The sequence below is a fragment of the Heterodontus francisci genome, chromosome 38, assembly GCF_036365525.1.
Source record: "Heterodontus francisci isolate sHetFra1 chromosome 38, sHetFra1.hap1, whole genome shotgun sequence".
In the NCBI taxonomy this organism is placed as follows: domain Eukaryota; kingdom Metazoa; phylum Chordata; class Chondrichthyes; order Heterodontiformes; family Heterodontidae; genus Heterodontus; species Heterodontus francisci.
Window position 1 is genome coordinate 17,571,293 of NC_090408.1, and position 21,822 is coordinate 17,593,114.

Below are 21,822 nucleotides of genomic sequence, written 5' to 3' on the forward strand. Positions count from 1 at the left end.
CAGTATTATGACAGATCTAACAGTTTCAGGCATGTTTCAGTACATATTCAAATTATATTACTCACTACTCCAGTAGATTATTGGTCTATATGACTTGCAACTGAGTTATGCCTTCCCTCCATGGGTTAGCTTTTGTGAAACGTTAAATTGACAGTTGTAATGACTCATGTTTGAATGACAAGGAACTATGTGAGATACATTATCTGCCATCATGCAGGCCACCAGTTCTTGCTAAAAACAATATAATCGCTTATTCCAGGGAAAAACAGGCCAGAAACATTTGCCCGTCAAGTTTCTGCCTCCTTCATGTTGCCCTGAGATTTCCAGGACCTTTTCTGAGGAGTGGAGTAGGACCTGTGCCTCCAATAAGTGTAGGTCCAGGATTGTCATTGTAATGAGGCAGAAGGGAGCATTCCCTGTGCTTGTGGCCTAGGGCAGACATTCCTCATGGAGCCCCCATCGATCCGGTCAGGAGGAAATGATTGCTGTTCCTCCGCCCTGGGTATTGTGCTGCAGGGAGGCAACTTCACCATCACCGAAGTTTATCAATGTATATGCCCCGACTCTAAAGAGGCCATCCTCCAGCAGCTCCCACTTGTCCAGGCAAGTCATTCTTGGCAGTGACTTCAACTGCATCATCGATGCTGTTGGATGATCCAGCAGGGCTGACAGCAAACTGGATGCCATGTCCAGATTCCTGATGGAAGTGGTAAAAGACACCAAGCTGTGTGACATCTTCAGCAGCTCTGCAGGTGAAGTGCCATGTAAATTTACCTGGTTGAGACCAGATGGGTCCATCTGTTGCTGGAGAGACTTACTGCTCATGTCCCGAGCGCTCACAGTCAGATCCATCAAAGTCAAGCCAGTGATCTTCAAGCTGTGCGTACTCCCTTGGTACACCAAGTGTCACTACATGCTGAGGTTCTATCTGTCCCTGGTGTTGTGAAGGATGGGTCTGGCCATGTTGCCGCAGAACTCCCCATTCAGTTGGACCCGTGCTGTACCACCTATATCTCGTGGAAAAGTTAGTGTGGAAAAACACCTTTGACCACAAGTCCATCGGGCAATGGTTTGCATGGAACATCCTCAAGACCCTGCAGGGAAAGGAAATGATGAATCCTGTCGGATGGTTCCCTGAGCAGACTGTCAAAGTCATTTGGCAGAATGCCTCATCGCCAGAACTTTCAAACAAGCACCAAGAGGTAGCTTGATTGGTGGTGAGAAGTGCCCTCCCTGTCAGATCCTTCATACACACCTGGAGTCTCTGTCCTCGAGGTGACTGTGGTGAGGAAGAGACCATCATCCACCTCCATCTGGAATGTGCCTTTGCAAAGCAGGTCTGGAAAGGGATGCAGTGGTTTTTGTTGAGGTTCATCCCGAGCACCTTTGTAACGCAGGACTCAATGCTCTATGGGCTGTTTCCAGGGACACACACCGCGATAAACATCAACTGCTGCTGGTGGACCATCAACTCGGTGAAAGATGCTCTTTTGCCTGCCCGAATGTTGTCGATCTTCCAGTGCAAAGAGCTGTCCACAATTGAGTGTTACAGATTGGAACAGTCCAAGGTCCAGGACTACGTGCTGAGTACGCACTAAAGCATGGGGCAGCCACCGCAAAGGCGCAATGGGAAAAGGCCACAGTCTAAGGCCCTTTCGTTGTAGTACATCAAGAGGCTGGAACTCATGTAAAACCCCTCAGGCTGTTGGATTGACATGAAATGTACATTGTCATGAACGCATGCGATGCCGAATGATGATTTTTAAAAATCCATTGGTTGGAGGCCTGAATTAAAATTTTTTATAAGGTGACTGCTGGAAGCTAAAATGGCCACCAGAATTTGCATCAAAATCCCCTACATTCCAATGCATTGAGAGGGAGTCGAATTGTCTGGCCAGTCCCTCCAGAACAATGACTTGGGAAGTTTGGAGTGCATCACTGGCCAATCCCCATTAACAAGACATTTAAAGGCAAACACTTGGGGCTTTAAACTGGTGGAGACGAACCACTCAAAGGTAATCACTTGAACAATGGGAACCTGATTGAGAGAAGGGAATTCATAGACATTAGCTAATTAAGTTGCAAGAGGAAATATACACTGAGCCTTCGTGTGACAGGGACACCATCTGCACATTTTAAGCTGGGTTTTCTCTCTCTGCAGCAGACAAGCAACTGGACACTGATCAAAAGGGACTCAAGTGGGGTCTCTTTCTCTCACTCTCCAGCCCACTTTACAAGCTTTGAACCCTGCCTGTTGACTGTACCCACCCAAGCTGGTAGTTGCTACAGACTGAGACCCTGTGAAGGAAACCATCTGCATTATTGTTCTCCAGGAAAATCCTGAATCTGCTGTCCACATCTGCAAGCCAGAAGCCTCAGGACCACCGAGTTCATCCGGAAGACAACTGAGTCACCAACCTGCACATACTGTATACCCCTTTTTATTGCTCCGGACTGTAATCCAACCAGTCTATCCTTCCCCACTCTGTAACCTATTTGTGTGTATGTGTGTGTGTGTGTGTGTGTGTGAATGTTGGAGTGTACTTTATTATTTTACTTAGATTGGTTTCAGCACAATAAAGCTAACCTCTTTCTTTGTTAAACTCGAGAAAACCTGTTCAATTGGTTCTTTTCTGGTCATGGCACGTAAACAGTTAAACACTCATTGAATTGGCAAGCACATTCTCTTTAAAAAGAGAAATAAATCCTGTTGCAGTCAAACAAGGAGAGGGACAAGCGGGGAGACCTTCGACCCCTCCTCACCTGATTGTAACAATATTGTAAATATAACCTGTAATTGAGTTGCCTCACTACACTTACAAGAAACTGATCTATATTGCACTTTACATAAAGTCAAATTTGAATTGTTATGTAATGCACTTTTACAAATTTTGTGAATAAAGTATATTTTTTGGAAAAAAAAGGCCCAAGAAGCTGGTGGTGCATCCTTGCCCCTGGGCTCCCCACAGGTCAGTCGGTCTGAGGGGCCAGACAACAAGGCTGGAAGGTAAGAGGCCTACTTTATTTCTTGCGGGAATTTTATTGAGTATTGGGTCTGGAGACCTTCCCCCAACAGCATCCAGATGGTTTGGAAGGCCTCAAGATCAGTTGACAGTCCCACAACTGCAGCCCCACCAAATCTGGGCATATCTCCACCTGGACAGGAACATACTTCGGGCATGCTGTGCCTTGCTCCACACCCAGGGACAATGGGAAATCAGGCCATGGCCTCTCAGGCCAAGCCCTCAACTGATATTCAAACCCACTTACGCTTGATGTGAAGATAGCTATGGTAGTATCATGGAAAGCAGCATCCGATTGTTGTCAGGCACTACTTACAAGAACAAAGTAAAAGCAGCCAAAATATCTACTGCATCCCACTAACTATTGACATCTATTGGCCAATGTGGAGTGAAACTGGAAGATAGGAATAGGTGTAGGCTATTCAGCCCCTTGAGCCTGTTACGCCAATCAATTAGTTCAGTGCTGACCTGTATCTTAACTCCTTGCCTCCATATCCCTCAATACCCTTGCCTAAAAAAAATCTATTAACTTTAGTTTTGAAATTTTCTATTGACCTAACTTCAGCAGCTTTTTGGGGGAGGGAGTTCCAGCTTTCCACTATCCTTTGTGTGAAGAAGTGCTTCCTGACATCAGTCCTGAACAGCCTAGTTCCAATTATTAGGTTATGCCCACTTGTACTGGACTCTCACACCAGAGGAAATAATTTTTCTCCATCTACCCTATCAAATCCTTTAATCATCTTAGACACCTGAATTAGATCACCCCTTAATCTTCTATATGCAATCCTAGTCTATGCAATCTGTCCTCATAATCTAAGCCTTTTAGCCCTGGTATGATTCTGGTGAATCTGTGCTACACACTCTCCAAGACTAATATATCCTTCCTGAGGTGCAGTGTCCAGAATTGATAATACTCAAGCTACTGTCAGCAGTATGGCCCATGCCATCAATTTAGTTAATGGAGAATACAATTGATTTTGAAAAAAATAAATTGCATGTCTATAGTGTCTTTTATAACCTCAGAACGTCCCAAAGTGCTTTCTAGCCAATGAAGTACTTTGAAGTATAGTCATTGTTATAATCTAGGAAACCTGGCAGCCAATTTGCATGCAATAAGTTCCCACAAACAGCAGTTTGACCAAAAAACTCTAATACTGCAAAGTACTGTAGATGCTGGAAATCTGAAATAATTTGAATCTGAAATAGTAAATAATTTTATTTTAAATGACCAGACAATCTGTTTTTCAGGGAGGTTAGTGGTGGGATAAATATTGGCCAGGACACAGGAGAGAACGCCCCTACTCTACTTCAAAGTAGAGTAGTGGGATCTTTTACATCCACCTGAGAGGGCAGATGTGACCTTGGTTTCCTCATCGTATCCAAATGATAGTACCTCCAACAATGCAGCACTCCCTTATGATTTCACTGCAGCGTCAGCCTAGATTTCTGGAGTGGGATATGAAGCCATGATTTTCTGACGCAGAGCCAAGAGTGTGATCCAGCAAGCCACTGCTAACACCTAACAGCACTTAGTGTGGACAAAACGCCAACAGAAATGGATTAAATAGGGAGGGAATGATCATGAAATAGCAAATTCACATACAATAACCAAATATTACTGCAGTAACATCAGTCAGAGACCTGGTGAATGGGGGACTACAACCGTTGGCTTGTGTCTTACGTTTTGAGGAAACATTCAGGACGTCCAGTGCCAGGTTGTATGATTTCACAGCACTGTGGTAGTCCTCTCTCTGGAAGTGGTAATTTCCGCGCTCACGTTTCTGTTTACAGATCCGAATGCAGTCCGAAACTGACTGCCTTTTTGGGTCAGGAGCATTTCTGACATTGAGAAGCTGGACTTCGTATATCAGTGTCGCATCTGCAGGAACATCAGGAGCTCTAAAACAGAAGAGAAAAGGTAAAACTCCGTCTTCATTTGTCAGTACTCTACTATGCAATAAAGGGGATTTTTCATAAGAGTTGTTTTGCCAACATTCGCAGTTTTGTACAGTATTAAGATTAGGCAGAAAGGGAACCATGAGTGAAAGAGGATGTGAACCAGAACAACAGTCAGACAGTCAGGTGTGAGCAGTAGACAGGAGCCACATGTCAGTGGAATTTTGTTATGAGCCACAGGTTAGAAAAGACAGACATTTCAATGAATCCCAGTAACCTAAAGCATCTGAAATCTCACCTGGAAGTGGAGAGCTTTTGGGCTACATAAACAATATGGACATCGAGCATCAGGCAGATCTTGACCTTTATATTTACATCTACATTGGGGTAGAAATTGGGCTTCGTTGTGCCCATTTTGCTGGTGTAAAACAAGTGCAATGAGACCCAATTTCAGGCGCGAACATCCCACACCCAAAGTATGGCTGCAAGTTGGCCAATTCGATACTGGGTTGGGCAATTTTACTGCCTATAAGAGGCTTTAGGTCCCTCATATATGTAAATTAGGGGCCTAGCACCTGCTTGCACCCTTGTCGAAACTGGATAGGCATGATGAGCACTGCAGGCACTGGGCCGGCTCTGCTTAGGATTCTTCGGTGATGGATAAGTTTTATTTATTGTTACGGTGATGTCAGATGAAGAAGAACTGGTCCCTAGACTCCACATGGTCACGATCAACCTCCCGTCCCCCATTTCCCCTCCCGGGATGTTCCTTAGACCACTGCCGCTGAAAATGGATGAGCTGTTGGTGGAAGCGCACCAGATGCTGGTGTTATGAAAATGACTCTGTTTTGTTAAAAATAATTTTATAAAAGGAATTTCTAGTTTAGGTACATAAATGTTTTTTAATCAAGAGGACAGTGAGGGGGCGAATTGGCAACAGTGTTGCTGTTTGTCAACTGGCTTGGGCTAGACTTAGAGCAGAAGCCATGGCAACAGGGACAGAAATTGACGAACACTCTTTGATTGGACAAGCCCAGTAGCAACAGAGAACATGTGGATGGGCAGAAAACTGTCAAGCTGTTTGGTTGTTAGTTAGTGCGTGTCTGTAATACCTTCTGGAAGGAGACTAAAGTCAAGTGCTGCTAAAGTGCCAAAGAAGGACAGAAAAAGCAAAGAATTCCAAAGAAGAACAGAAGACTGCAACCAAACTAGTTTTTTCACAATTCCCTGATAGACTCAGTGAAGTTAAGTATGTCATTTCGTCTTATTCCTGCATTTCCAGAAGTCCTGCTGAATTGCTTTTCAATGCTGCCTAAATAGAGCTAATTCTGGAAGATACTTTAACAGTTGCTCAGAGGTTGGACTGTGTGCCAGTTTGGTGCAGTGAGTCCCATCTGCTATTTTTTTCAAGGATGGGCAAGTGATCTATTTGTGTTTTTGTCTGTAACAGAGCTCTGATTTAAAAATCTTTTTTATTTTTCCAGTTAACCAATTTATGCATAGGAATATATGTGTGTGTGTATGTGAGTATGAAGGGACTAAGGTAAAGGGGACTTTTAAAAATTTAATGTTGAATTTTCACAAAATTTGATCTATGTGCTATTGTTTTACTTCATTTCAAGTTAAGACTTGGTTTATAATAAACTGTTAATTTTGTTTTTCAGTAAAGAAACCTGGTTAGTGTGTTCTATTCCAGGGAAAAATAGTGTATCTGATTAACTTTTTCAACAAGTGGGAAAATTTAAAGAACATGTTGTGGCCTGTGGAGAAGTGGGACTGAATTAACAGTGCATTCCTCCCGCCTCGGTTGTAACACTGGCAACTTGACCAATTAACATTAATGAGGCCCAAGGCCTGATTTTGGATCAGCCTCAAGCCTCCCGGTTGGGGCTCAGTGTCCATTTCAGACCCGGAACCAGGCCTAAGTGATTTTCAACCCCATTGCTTTACATTTGACCTCTTTTTCACAGTGAATTTTATGTTTGACAATTTGAGGCTTGTTAGCACTGAGAAATGGAGCACTTTACTCTTTCAGGCATGCAATGTTACCAATAAGCTCTCCCAAGCCAGCCATAGCAAAGATAGTGTAAAGCTCCTTCCGATCATTCCAACAATTTGCCTGAGGCTTATTGCAGCTCCTGCTGCAGCAGTCTGACACCTTTCCATTTCCAACACCAGCCATCTTGATAGCTCCTCTGCATGAGGTTACTAATTCCATGTCAATTAGTGCCAATTCAGAGCACCTTTGTCGTTCAGCCATGCCTGTTTGGGTATGGGCTGGGACTGCCTGAGGTTATTTTACACACAGCCCTTACAGTCAACAAGGAGTTGGAGGCTTTCATCACATCAGCCCAGGCTGATGGTCTCGGGGGTGAAAGTGCAGTGCCTAACTGTTTTGAAGGCATTTTGTGAAGAGGCCTCAGTTGAATTAGTGAGGTAGATGAGTAGCTGAATGTGATATTTTTAGGACAGAAGCTGGCACCAAGACACAACCGTGTATTAAAATCTGCTGATAAACAAGTATAATAATTATCACCTGCTGCATACAACAAGGGACAGGAACAGCATCTAAATCCCCTATAGTCTACTGATAATTAGACCCAGAATAGATGAAAACAGCAGCAGAGTCTTGCCATATATGTGCATTGCTGTGGATCTTAACATTTTATGTCTGTTCTGAGAAACACTTGTTATTTGAGGAATAATAAATCTACTTTCTGCTGGTAATGTATTTGTTTGGAATCATCCTTGATTGAATTTGATACAGACTAAAACTGGAGTATAATATATTTACAAATGATGTTTAGAGCAGGTGTGGAGATAGTCTTCAGCCCCTTTGCACGTGTTAGATTTTCAACAATGGTGATGAAAGTCTGGGGTTTCTATAACAGTAGTTTTACACACGAGCAGTGAATTGAAAATCTGCCTCAGTGCCTCTCATTTCCCTTGTCTTTTACCACACCAAGTGTCCAAAGTATGGTTTTGAGTTAACGCAATCCTGATGTCTCCCCATCTCTCTTACCTTTCCCTTCACTCACTTTTATGGAACTCTTTGGTTTTAGTTCCTGCTATGTTTGTGTTTTGGAAACTATCTGCTTTCCTGGAACCTGTTGCTAGCTTTCGACGGATTCGTATCCACTCTTAGTCATCGACCCAATCGTTTTTCTTCTCTTTCTCATTCTCTTTCCCCTACTGACAGCCAGAGATAGGCATCGACATTTTGTCCCACGGACATTTGACAAAATTATTGACTCAGCAACGGACATGGGGGATAATTTATCTGTATAAAAGTGCATAGCCAATCTAATGCCATCAAAACACAACACAATTTAAAACACATTTCTCCCTATTTAATGGGATACCTGGCATTTATTTTGCTTGCACAAGTAGTCAATGTCTGCCTGCACACTTGATCTAGCATTGCAGAGAATTCGGATAGATGTCCATTTGTCACGGGTGATTGTGATCTCTCTCTCTCCCTCCCTGTATCCATCCCCTCTCCCCTCTCTGTGTCCATCACCCTCTCCCCTCCACCTCCACCTCTGTCTCCATCCCCCTTTTTCCTCTGACTCTGCTCCCCAAACAGGTGCTTGTTGAAAGGGCTGCCTGACTCTCCGGGCTGAATTTTACCAGCCCTGCAATGTCGAGGGTCATGGCGGGGGGTCCCGGAATATTCTTGCAGGAAAGGCCCGCCATGATCCCCGACGCCGTATATGTCCCGCCCCATTTTACTGGTGGCAGCAGGACCTCGGTGTGGCACCACCCCACCCGCCCCCGCTGCTCGGCAGCGCATCCCTAATTTAAATATGGTAAGCCTGATTATGCATCCCGCTGCTTGTTGCTCCTTAGTTCTTGATTTTTCGCTGAATGAGCGGCTGTCACATGCTGTCCCATTCACCAATGAGAGACTGGCAGGAAGGCAGAAGAGGCAGCAATCACAGACAGTGCAGGTTAGTCTCTGTAAACTCTGATCTCAACTTTTGGCATACTGGAAGGGAGGTGGGAAGGGGGGATGGCATTACTGGGAGCAGAGATCTGCATGCTTGGAGGAAGGCAGGGGTGGGATGAGATTCTGGGGGCAAAGTTCTGCAGGCAGGAAGGGAGGTACTGCGTACCCTCCCTCCTTAAACGGTGTCTGCTCTGCATCATTATTTGTTTGTGTGCGTGAAGGAGCATTGGCACTCTAGTCACCCTGTGTGTGGGGAGAATGCCAGAAACAGTAGGAGTGTAAAGGTTATCTGGCTGGTGGGGATAGTCGATGCAGCCAGTAGAATCTTTATGTGGTCATGCTGTGCCACTCTTAGTGTGAGCTAAGATGGGCAATGCCATGTCATGCCACGCCACATACCTAATCCATGAAAGCACCTGATATACCCGTCAACAACAAGGCCTGCCCTGTTAGGAACCTTTGAATAAGTGAAGGATACAGCTTTATTTGTCACATGGAGGTGGGTATGACTCCTCCTAGATTGTGTGATCCGTTTCTCTTGAGGATCCATATGTGCCACAGGCAAAACCAACAGGCAGGTGTGGTCCACGTAGAGGCCCCCGGTCATGAGCAGCAGCCCCCAAGGGAGCTCACCACTATAGAATGCCGCGCATCTACAGGTCCCATATGACATACCAGCAGATGTCAGAACGCCAGTGTCTGATGCGAGTGCAGATGTGCCCTGCTCAAAGATGATCTGCAGCCCCTAGGCTTAGGTGGACATCCAATGCCAGTTGTCCTCATAGTGACAGTGGCTCTTAACCTTTATGCCTATGCATCATTTCAGGGGCCCACTGGAGACGTTTGTGGGGTCACACAGGAAACAGTACGCCACTGCATCAGGGAGGTCACCGATGCCCTGTACCGGAGGGAGAGTGAGTACATCTGCTTCAGGACGGACCCTGACAGCCAGGCCCAGAGGGCCATCTGTTTCGGTACCATTGCTAGACAACCAAAGGTGCAAGGGGTCATGGACTGCACCCATGTGGCCATCAGGCCTCCCGCCAGGCTACCACCTACAGACATTACCGTTATGGTATTCCTCTCAATCTAGGTGCAGCTGGTACATGATCATCGGAGACATTTCATGCCAATCTGTGCCTGCTTCTCAGGCAGCTGCCATGATGACTAGCTCCTTCGCCAGTCCCAGCTGCCAGTGCTATTCACTGAACTGGCTTAGATGGAGGGGTGGTTTCTTGGAGACAAGGAATACCCCTTGCAGACATGGCTCCCGACACCAGTGAGAAATCCCACCACGGCTGCAGAGGAGAGATACAATGCCAGCCATGGAACTACAAGCGACACCATTGAGCAGGGGATTGGCATGTGGAAAATGTGCTCCCACTGCCTGGATAGATCGGGTGATGCCCTGGACTATGAGCTGCAAAGGGCAGCTCCTTTTCTTGCTGCTCGCTGTGCTCTGCACAACTATGTACCCATTGGGGGCAGGCCTGGCATGATGATGAGAGACGTCAACAGATCCCTCCTCAGACTATGAAGATGCTGAGAACTTATAACAGGAAAGGCACATGGGAGGGCAGAGGGCACCCAGGCTCCACTTTCAGGACCAGCAGCAAGTTCGGGATGTATGGCAGTGGCTTATCAGATGATGGGTCTTTGCTCCATAGGAACCGCCATGAACTCTGCAAACCACACAGCACCCTTGCTCACCTGTTGTGCAGCCGTCCGCAGCTGCAACATCTTTGAACCATTAGAGGCAGAAGCTGACTGAGCCATTGTCCATGTTACTGCATCCGTGGAGACGCTCACGAGTAATACTGGCACGGCAATGATGTTATTCCATACATTGGCAGCTCTGAAAGGCCAGTGATGTAATGGGAGGAGAGATGATCGGTACATGCTGGCACACATCATTCACACAGTAAAAGCAATGTACATGTTAGTGAAGAAGATTTAGAGATTGAACGTTTCACAGTGTTGTGTCACCCGTGCAGACCCATTTGTGTCACGGTGGTTTTTGGAAACGCTTGCGGGTGCTCCTTCGCGGTGCCACTTCTGCGCTAGCAGCCTGACTGGAGGAAGGCTGCTGATCAGATTGCCCATTGGCTGTGGATGACTTTGGCAGTCGTACTCTGTGCGCATGAGGCCTGGAGGGCCCTGGCTGGCTGGGGCAATGATCGTTCATTCTCTTCTGGCATTGGACCCTTTGACGCCAGATGGCCGCACAGCTACTTACCTCCTCTGCCACCTCCAACCAGGCTGCATTGGTGGGGCGGGAGGGTCTCTTACCATCGCTGGGGAAAGGGACCTCCCGCCTTGCGCACACAGCACAGCCTGGAGGAGAGTGAGCAGGGAGACATCGCTGAACTGTGGGGCCACCCTAGAGTGTCCCTCTGCCATCTTGAGTTTTTGTTCTGGTCCTTTAAATGCAAAAGTGATTCCACAGTGTAACTGCCCAACTTCTGGCTGCAAGGTTCTTCTTGCACATGTTTGAAGACTAATGCAGGACCAGTGAGGAAATCTGTGCTGTTGTGCTGGTTTTTCATCTATGACAGATCGACACATGTTCACATACACTTTGCTTCTGCAGCCGATGATTATAATTATTGACGTAATATTTCTGGTTTGTGCAGCTAGAATATAAAAATCCTGGTTCTTTAAGAAGTACTTTTAATTCCAGTTACATGTCTTTTCACATAACAGTTAGCAGAGATTCCAAATGCATATTAGTCTGTGGCTTTTCACAGTCAGGTGATTACAAGCCCATAGTGTGTAGATATTCTTAAATTTTGCTTTTATTTCTGTTGTGTTTTTGCCTTTTATGATACAATTCAGTCTCACACCCAGGAATATGCAAAATTAAGATTATTCATCCAGGTGCAGCCCGCCTACAAGAAGGAATGTTAGACTTGAGAGGAAGAAGAGGATCTCAACTGCACAGGGCACTGGGACAAAGCAGAAAGTGCTGGGGAAACTCAACAGGTCTGGCAGCATCGGTGCAGAGAGAAGCAGAGTTAACTTTCAAGTCTGTGACCAAGCTTACGGACCTGAAAGTTAACTCTGCTTCTCTTTCCACAGATGCTGCCAGACCTGCTGAGTTTCTCCAGAACTTTCTGCTTTGCTGCCAGATTGACAGCAGCCCCACTCTTCAATAGTGAGATAAGTATTTATTTGGCAGCTGTCAGGAAGCAGGTGCTGGGGCACTTTAAATAGGGCACCAGCACCTGCTACACAGCTGAGCCAATGTCCATCATGACGTCGGATGACCTGTCTCTCCCCACGTAATATGAGAGGGCCGGCATGTCGTCGTGATGCTAATGAGCCCCCGCACAAAATATCACAGGGGCTCAGAGGAGGCCGCTGCACGCAGGTGGACTGCCGACTACAAAGTGCGCCGGCACACTAGTAAAATCTAGCCCTCAGTGAGCTCCCACCGCGCTGCTCTGTGACGCACCAGGCCACCTGGCTGTGTGCTGACTCCCTTCCTGCTCTCCCGTTTGCCTCTCTCTCCTTCTCCCCCACAGCAGCCATTCCCGCTCACACCCTGAACCATGCAAAAATAGCAGGGGCTGCCGATCTCAACACACGTGCACTGTGAACTGCCAATCAGCGCTCCACATACCTAGGTAGCCAGCTGTCATTCACAGACAGTGATCAATCACAGACAGGCATCCACTGTCCGTCAGACACAGGTCCTGCCTCCACTTGAAATACACTTTACTAGGAGAGCCGTCAATCAAAGCCGAGCCACGGGAAGCCCGCTGTCAATCACAGAGGACTGGCAGGCCGGATGGAAACCACGGACCTCAAAATCTTTTACCACAGACACTGGTGTCCATATACGGACACGTTGCCAACCCCTGCTGACACCCAACGTTAACCTTCTTTAAAAATTCTCTCTTTTGATTGGCTATCGCTGACAAGGCTGGCACTTATTGCCCATCCCTAGTTGCTCTTGAGAAGGTAGTGGTGGGCCACCTTCTTGAACCGCTGCAGTCTGTATGGAGAAGGTGCTTCCACAATGATGTTAGGCCGGGAGCTCCAGGATTTTGATGATGATGGAACTGTGAGATATTTCTACACATCACCATTTTCTGACATAAATCATCTATTTAACTTCACTGCAATGCTCTGAGCCTGACAGAGAGCACAGGAACTGTAAGATTCAAGTGAAAGAACAACATCCAGATTGCATTTCCCAAAAACCTTGATTCATAGTTACCAACAAATCTTGCTCAACATCACACATTTCAATAAGATGGATTGGCTGCCTCTATCTCTGCAAAGGCTGTCCAATGATTCCTAATGTTGCAATGGTAATATTAGTCCAGTCATCGTGACTCGATTGCAAATATTACTCCAATTTCAGAAAGTTTGTATAAACAATGAACTAGTTGAGCAGTGTATGAGGGGAGACATATGTGTGTGTCTGTGAGCTGATAATAATGGCACAGGTCATAAAAAGTTCATTGTAAGTTAATATTTTGTGTCCTGTTCAGCTCCTTAATTTCTTCATAAATTACTTACTCCGTAAACAGCTTATTTTACATTCCTCACCTAAGAGGGTAATTGTGTCAGTTATTTATCGCTCATGTTTTATTATCTTTTGCAAGGCTCTGTGAGAGTATAGAACATGAGGAAAGCTGTCAAAAAGGCTGGAGAAATGCCCAAGTATTCTTGCTCTATTCACTAGACAAGAATAATATTCCCCTCCATGAAGACATGACATACACAGCTTTTTGGTTCCAGAGGATCAGCAGACCTCTGCTACTTTGCCAAAATCAACCACTTCCATATGTCAAGTTGGACAGGGAATATCAACAGGCTACTTGAACATTGGGGCATCACAGCCAAGTACAACCTAACCTTGAGCAACAGCGCCTCATCTTTTGACTGGACACTTTACAGCCTTCTGGACTCAACATTGAGTTCAACAATTTTAGATTATAACCTCTGTCTCCATTTTGTTTCCTGTTTCTTTGCTGGTTTGGTTTTTCTCTCATTTCTCTCTTATTTCCTTTACTTTGGTTTCAGACGGCATTTTTTGTTTTTATTTCAGATTTCTAGCATCTGCAGTATTTTGCTTTTGCACAACCTTACCTGCTGAACACACAGGCAGACTTTTGTAAGGAGGGGTTGTGGTCACTGGATAGTGACCAGAAACTAGAGCAAGAGCCATTTGTTCCCTTCCTTAACCTAATGGACACTGAGTGTCTCAGCAGAGATTAGCTAACTCAATACAGAGCATGAATTACACCTGGGCCTTTCCCAACCTGTCCTTGTCAATACCACAGTAAGCAGTGCATTTAACCACTGAGCCATCAAGGTTACTTGAAGACAGTAACTCTCATTGGCCTCTTTCTTATGGCTTTGTTGGTAACTATTGTCGAGAAAACATGCTATACTAAATGAGGATTTTTAATTCATCGGTTGGAAACCTACTTTTAAAAGGAAAGCTGTAATCCTGCATTTAATTTTTAATAAACTGGCAGCCAAGATGGCCACCACAATTTGCATTGAAATCCCTCACATTCCAGGACATCGAAGTGGAGACGCAAGTCTAAAAAGCTCCCATCCAGGACAATGACTTGAACAGTTGAGTAAATTATCCAGGATCAGTCTCGTTAGCAGGACATTCAAAGTCATCTTGGAGCATTCACTAGTGGAGACGTACCTCCAAGAGGTAAACATTGAAACAACACAACCTGAGAGAGATTTGGGATTCTTAGAATTTGGACCTCATTAAAAAGAAGTACTAAGAGAACCATGTGACAGTCTCCCCAGTCTGTGTAAACTTGGAGTTTTCTGTTACAAACAGCAGACAAGCTTTGAGAGCTAACCGGTGCAAGACCCCAGTGAAGCTGTCTCTGTCTCTCTCTCTCCAGATAACATTGCAAGTTTTTGAAATCTGTCTGCAACTGTGGAGCATCCAAGTCTTTCATCGCTACAGAGACTCCGGAGAGAAAGCCACCTACATCAGTGTCTCCAAGAAAACTCTGAACCAGGTGGACCAGCTACAAGTGCACTTCTACCAGCCAGAGACTGCAGAACCATGAATTCAGCTGGACGAGAACTGAATTATCAGACCCCACAGTCTGTATAGTATTTTTATTAGTTCTGGGCTTTAATCCACCCAAACTATTCTTCATCACGCTGTAATCTATTTGTGTGTGTGTGATTCTGATGTATGTGAGAATGTATCCTCGTGTGTGTGAAAGCATAGTTGGAGCATAGTTTTGTTATTTTACTTAGATTGGGTTTAGCTTTTTAAGTGCAATAAACTAACCTCTTTCTTGTTTAAACTCAAGAAAGCCTGTCCTATTGGTTCTGTTTTGGTCATAGCACATAAAGGGTTAAACACTCACTGAATTGGTAAACATATCCACAGTTTAAAAAGTAATAAACCCCGTTGTGATCAAACAAGGAGAGGGACAAGAGGGGAGCCTTTCGACCCCTCCTCATCTGATCGCAACACTATCTAAACAACAGCGTCAGCCAATTGTCCTGGTGAATTGTCTGTGTACCAACTTCACATGGACCCAATTAAAGTCCAAGAGTAAGAAATAGGGCATGTTTTTGGGTGCTTTGAGTGGCCTTAGAGCTTCAGAATAGCACCCGGGTGCACATGCACACTTGTGGGGTGAATTGCCCCTGCTGCCAGATTGCTGCAGGTGTTAGTGTGCATGCAGTGAATGCCTGCTGGAAGTATGCAGAAGAGGCAGATCATGACACCAAACAGAGTGGAATGCTGATTTGACACCAGTGGCGCCATTTAGAAGCTCAAAGCTCACACAGTTGAATGTGTATCAGCAGCAGCAACAATTCCGTCCCCCCACCCCCCCACTTTCTTCCTGCCACCAGTGCTACTTAAAGGGATCATCAATTGCTTACAGGTTAGTTGCTGGTAGATTTCCACTGGCTGTTGCTATGATGTTCCGAGTTTTTCGTGCTTTGCATAATTGTTTCAAGTTACAAAAGTCTACAGGGAGTTGTGTGGCAGGTGCTGAAGGAGTTTATTTGACTTCAAGGTTTCTGCACAAAACAGTTGTTCCTGACATGGGTGCACTAGTTCTTGGAATACAGCATGACTGGGAGAATGAGCAGGGACTGAAGTACTTTTTCGGTGATTTAAAGGCACAGGCCAGTACCTTCCAGGCATGGGTGGCCTAGTAGGGCCTCCTTTTGGCTTTGAGCACAACTGGAAGAATGAACAAAGGCCACATAGAGTAGGACAAGCTGCAGGAAGAAGGAGGAGGAGGAGAAGAGCTCTCAGCAGGAAGCCATATCAACCCAGAGTGCTCAGGGAGCAATTCTCCAACCTGATCTCAGACCTGTGTCATGCTCCTCTTGCTCAATGTGGGAGCTCAGGGACATGGCTGATGTCCCTGACTCATTCACGTGCAGGAAGTGTGTCCAACTGCAGCTCTTGTTAGACCGCATGACGGCTCTCGAGCTGCGGATGGACTCACTTTGGAGCATGCGCGATGCTGAGGAGGTCGTGGATAGCACGTTTAGTGAATTGGTCACACCGCAGATTAGGATTGCTGAGGGAGAAAGGGAATGGGTGACCAAAAGGCAGAGAAAGAGCAGGAAGGCAGCGCAGGAGTCCCCTGCGGTCATCTCCCTCCAAAACAAGTATACCGTTTTGGAAACTGTTGAGGGAGATGGCTCACCAGGGGAAGGCAGCAGTAGCCAGGTTCATGGCACCGTGGCTGGCTCTGCTGTTCAGAAGGGCGGGAAAAAGAGTGGAAGGGCTATAGTCGTAGGGGATTCGATTGTAAGGGGAGTAGATAGGCGGTTCTGTGGTCGAAAACGAGGCTTCCGAATGGTATGTTGCCTCCCAGGTGCACGGGTCAGGGATGTCTCAGATCGGCTGCAGAACATTCTAAAGGGGGAGGGTGAACAGCCAGTTGTCGTTGTGCACATAGGCACCAATGATATAGGTAAAAAACGGGATGAGGTCCTACAAGCAGAGTTTAGGGAGTTAGGAGCCAAGTTAAAAAGTAGGACCTCAGAGGTAGTAATCTCAGGATTGCTACCAGTGCCACGTGATAGTCAGAGTAAAAATGAAAGAATAGTCAGGATGAATGCGTGGCTTGAGAGATGGTGCAGGAAGGAGGGGTTCAGATTTTTGGGACATTGGGACCGGTTCTGGGGGAGGTGGGACTATTACAAATTGGACAGTCTACACCTGGGCCGGACTGGAACCAATGTCCTTGGGGGTGCTTTTGCTAACGCTGTTGGGGAGGGTTTAAACTAATGTGGCAGGGGGATGGGAACCAATTGAGGAGGTCAGTTGTCAGTAAGGAGGTAGTAACAAAAGACTGTAAGGAACTAGATAATGAAGTCAGTGTAACTAAGGGGAAGAGCAGGCAGGGAGCAGATGATGAATGTAAAGGGACTGGTGGTCTGAGGTGCATTTGTTTTAATGCAAGAAGTGTAGTAGGTAAGGCAGATGAACTTAGGGCTTGGATTAGTACCTGGGAGTATGATGTTATTGCTATTACTGAGACTTGGTTGAGGGAAGGGCATGATTGGCAACTAAATATCCCAGGATATCGATGCTTCAGGCGGGATAGAGAGGGAGGTAAAAGGGGTGGAGGAGTTGCATTACTGGTCAAAGAGGATATCACAGCTGTGCTGAAGGAGGGCACTATGGAGGACTCGAGCAGTGAGGCAATATGGACAGAACTCAGAAATAGGAAGGGTGCGGTAACAATGTTGGGGCTGTACTACAGGCCTCCCAATAGCGAGCGTGAGATAGAGGTGCAAATATGTAAACAGATTATGGAAAGATGTAGGAGCAACAGGGTGGTGGTGATAGGAGATTTTAATTTTCCCAACATTGACTGGGATTCACTTAGTGTTAGAGGTCTAGATGGAGCAGAATTTGTAAGGAGCATCCAGGAGGGTTTTCTAGAGCAGTATGTAAATAGTCCAACTCGGGAAGGGGCCATACTGGACCTGGTGTTGGGGAATGAGCCCGGCCAGGTGTTTGAAGTTTCAGTAGGGGACTACTTTGGGAATAGTGATCACAATTCCGTAAGCTTTAAAATACTCATGGACAAAGACGAGAGTGATCCTAAAGGAAGAGTGCTAAATTGGGGGAAGGCCAACTATACCAAAATTCGGCAGGAGCTGGGGAATGTAGATTGGGAGCAGCTGTTTGAAGGTAAATCCACATGTGATATGTGGGAGGCTTTTAAAGAGAGGTTGATTAGCGTGCAGGAGAGACATGTTCCTGTGAAAATGAGGGATAGAAATGGCAAGATTAGGGAACCATGGATGACAGGTGAAATTGTGAGACTAGCTATGAGGAAAAAGGAAGCATACATAAGGTCTAGGCGGCTGATGAAAGACGAAGCTTTGAAAGAATATCAGGAATGTAGGACCAATCTGAAACGAGGAATTAAGAGGGCTAAAAGGGGTCATGAAATATCTTTAGCAAACAGGGTTAAAGAAAATCCCAAAGCCTTTTATTCATATATAAGGAGAAAGAGGGTAACTAGAGAAAGGATTGGCCCACTCAAGGACAAAGGAGGAATGTTATGCTTGGAGTCAGAGAAAATGGGTGAGATTCTAAACGAGTACTTTGCATCGGTATTCACCGAGGAGAGGGACATGACGGATGTTAAGGTTAGGAACAGATGTTTGATTACTCTAGGTCAAGTCGGCATAAGGAGGGAGGAAGTGTTGGGTATTCTAAAGGGCATTAAGGTGGACAAGTCCCCAGGTCCGGATGGGATCTATCCCAGGTTACTGAGGGAAGCGAGAGAGGAAATAGCTGGGGCCTTAACAGATATCTTTGCAGCATCCTTAAACACGGGTGAGGTCCCGGAGGACTGGAGAATTGCTAATGTTGTCCCCTTGTTTAAGAAGGGTAGCAGGGATAATCCAGGTAATTATAGACCGGTGAGCCTGACGTCAGTGGTAGGGAAGCTGCTGGAGAAGATACTGAGGGATAGGATCTATTCCCATTTGGAAGAAAATGGGCTTATCAGTGATAGGCAACATGGTTTTGTGCAGGGAAGGTCATGTCTTACCAACTTAATAGAATTCTTTGAGGAAGTGACAAAGTTGATTGATGAGGGAAGGGCTGTCGATGTCATATACATGGACTTCAGTAAGGCGTTTGATAAGGTTCCCCATGGCAGGCTGATGGAGAAAGTGAAGGCGCATGGGGTCCAAGGTGTACTAGCTAGATGGATAAAGAACTGGCTGGGCAACAGGAGACAGAGAGTAGCAGTAGAAGGGAGTTTCTCAAAATGGAGACGTGTGACCAGTGGTGTTCCACAGGGATCCGTGCTGGGACCACTGTTGTTTGTGATATACATTAATGATTTGGAGGAAAGTATAGGTGGACTGATTAGCAAGTTTTCAGACGACACTAAGATTGGTGGAGTAGCAGATAGTGAAGGGGACTGTCAGAGAATACAGCAGAATATAGATAGATTGGAGAGTTGGGCAGAGAAATGGCAGATGGAGTTCAATCAGGGCAAATGCGAGGTGATGCATTTTGGAAGATCCAATTCAAGAGTGAACTATACAGTAAATGGAAAACTCCTGGGGAAAATTGATGTCCAGAGAGATTTGGGTGTTCAGGTCCACTGTTCCCTGAAGGTGGCAACGCAGGTAAATAGAGTGGTCAAGAAGGCATACGGCATGCTTTCCTTCATCGGACGGGGTATTGAGTACAAGAGTTGGCAGGTCATGTTACAGTTGTATAGGACTTTGGTTCGGCCACATTTGGAATACTGCGTGCAGTTCTGGTCGCCACATTACCAAAAGGATGTGGATGCTTTGGAGAGGGTGCAGAGGAGGTTCACCAGGATGTTGCCTGGTATGGAGGGCGCTAGCTATGAAGAGAGGTTGAGTAGATTAGGATTATGTTCATTAGAAAGACGGAGGTTGAGGGGGGACCTGATTGAGGTGTACAAAATCATGAGAGGTATAGACAGGGTGGATAGCAAGAGGCTTTTTCCCAGAGTGGGGGATTCAATTACTAGAGGACACGAGTTCAAAGTGAAAGGGGAAAAGTTTAGGGGGGATATGCGTGGAAAGTTCTTTACGCAGAGGGTGGTGGGTGCCTGGAATGCGTTGCCAGCGGAGGTGGTAGATGCGGGCACGATGGCGTCTTTTAAGATGTATCTAGACAAATACATGAATGGGCAGGAAGAAAAGAGATACAGACCCTTAGAAAATAGGCGACATGTTTAGATAGAGGATCTGGATCGGCGCAGGCTTGGAGGGCCGAAGGGCCTGTTCCTGTGCTGTAATTTTCTTTGTTCTTTGTTCTTTGTTCTGATCTCAGTGAGGAATAATGTGTGAGATGTCTGTGCTTCAGTAAGGATGTCCTCAATGAATCTGGCACCTGCTGTAGCCACAACTGCAACCTCAGAGCAGGGCAAGGACGGCATTGCCAGTGGCTGTGATGGTGACCATGACAATGAACTTTAATGCAGCTGGCTCTTTCCAGACTGGCGCTGGAGATATTTGTGACATCTCTCGGTTTGCCGTCCAACTGTTCCGTAAGGGAGATCACTGATGCTCTCTACTCATTGAGAGCTAACTGCATTTCATTCTCTCTTGCCAGGGAGAAGTAGGCGGTGCGAGCATCTGGCTTCTCTAGGATTGCAGGCTTCCCCATGATGCAAGGTGCTGTTGACTGCATGCATGTCCCGTTGTGGGTGCTGCATGTCAACTCTGCCCTATACCGGAACCGAAAGAGATTCCACTCGCCCAAAGTCTAGCTGGTATGTGATCATAAGCAGTGAATCATACAGGTCAATGCCCGGTATCCTGGCAACAGTCATGATGCCTTCATTCTGCAACAGATCGCTGTGCCAGCTGCATTTGAGCCACCGTGGAAAACCAAAGGGTGACTACTGGGCAACAAGGAGTATGTGCTGATTACGTGGCTCTCGACTCTAGTGTGTAAACCCCACATGACTGAGCAGCATGCAATGAAAGACATGCTGCCATGCAAAATGTGATAGAGCAGACCATTGGTGTGCTGCAACAGCACTCCTGCTGCCAGGGTCACTCTGGAGGAGCCCTGTGGATAGCGGCAGAGTGTGTGTCAAGTGATCTGTTGCACGCTGCGCAACCTCACTATCATGAGGGGGCCGCTGCGTACAGAAACATGAGGATGAGGAAGGGACAAGGAAACTTAGACAGCCCCCTTCTGCTTGCGCTGTCCATGAAGAACTCACAAGTGTGTTACCAGTTACCGTGACCCCAATTCCCCATTCCCCAACAGTCCACACTTTACCTTCCCCCTGTCACTGACCATTACAGCATCTGCTTGGCCACAATGCTAAAATAAAAGTTCACCATGAAATAAACATTCCAAACCAAATTTAAAATGAAATCAAGCCACATTGCATACAAAAGTCAACTTATCCGAGTGCTTCTACACATTGCTACCCCAGTGACTGCAGCATGGCTGGTGGAAGGCTGCTGACTTTCAATGGAGGACACTGAAATTGGCCTGTGAGGACAACCTCAAGCATCACTGGGCCTCGATGTTTGGCTTCAAACTGCACTATCTTGGCAGCAGTCTGGGCCAGCCCATAGGAAACAGCAGGGCACTGGCAGAGTGGTAGGGTAGGAAGGGCAAATGCTGTCTTCCTGAGTGAGGGCAGCAGGTTTGTGCTCCATGGAGCCTCTGCTACTTCCCTGGGTCAGTGCCTCAGCATTCATAATAATCTGTTGTAGGACGGATTGCTGGACTGCTGTGACACCCTGCAAGCCCCCACAGCCATCATGGGCTGCAGGCTGAGCTTGGACAGCAGCAAGCTGAGCTTTGGTGGCTGCTGTTTGTGTGCAATGGAAGCAGTGACAGCAGCTGTCAGACACTGCATCAGGGTTGGGTCCACAAGTGTGTGAATGAGTTGCCCACCACTTCCATGCTGGAAAGGATGGGCTCCACTTCTGTACGGAACCCTGTGTCAA

The 21,822-nt window shown here is 46.3% G+C and overlaps 1 protein-coding gene across 1 annotated transcript in view; it reads right to left on the bottom strand.

Annotated features, from left to right (window-relative positions):
* Positions 1-21,822, bottom strand: part of LOC137352404 (peptidyl-prolyl cis-trans isomerase FKBP8-like) — a 189,329-nt gene that overhangs the window by 23,133 nt on the left and 144,374 nt on the right. Inside the window, exon 4 of the mRNA XM_068017759.1 lies at positions 4,705-4,922. Coding sequence (XP_067873860.1) covers positions 4,705-4,922 — 218 coding nt within the window. The remainder of the gene's footprint in view (positions 1-4,704; positions 4,923-21,822) is intronic.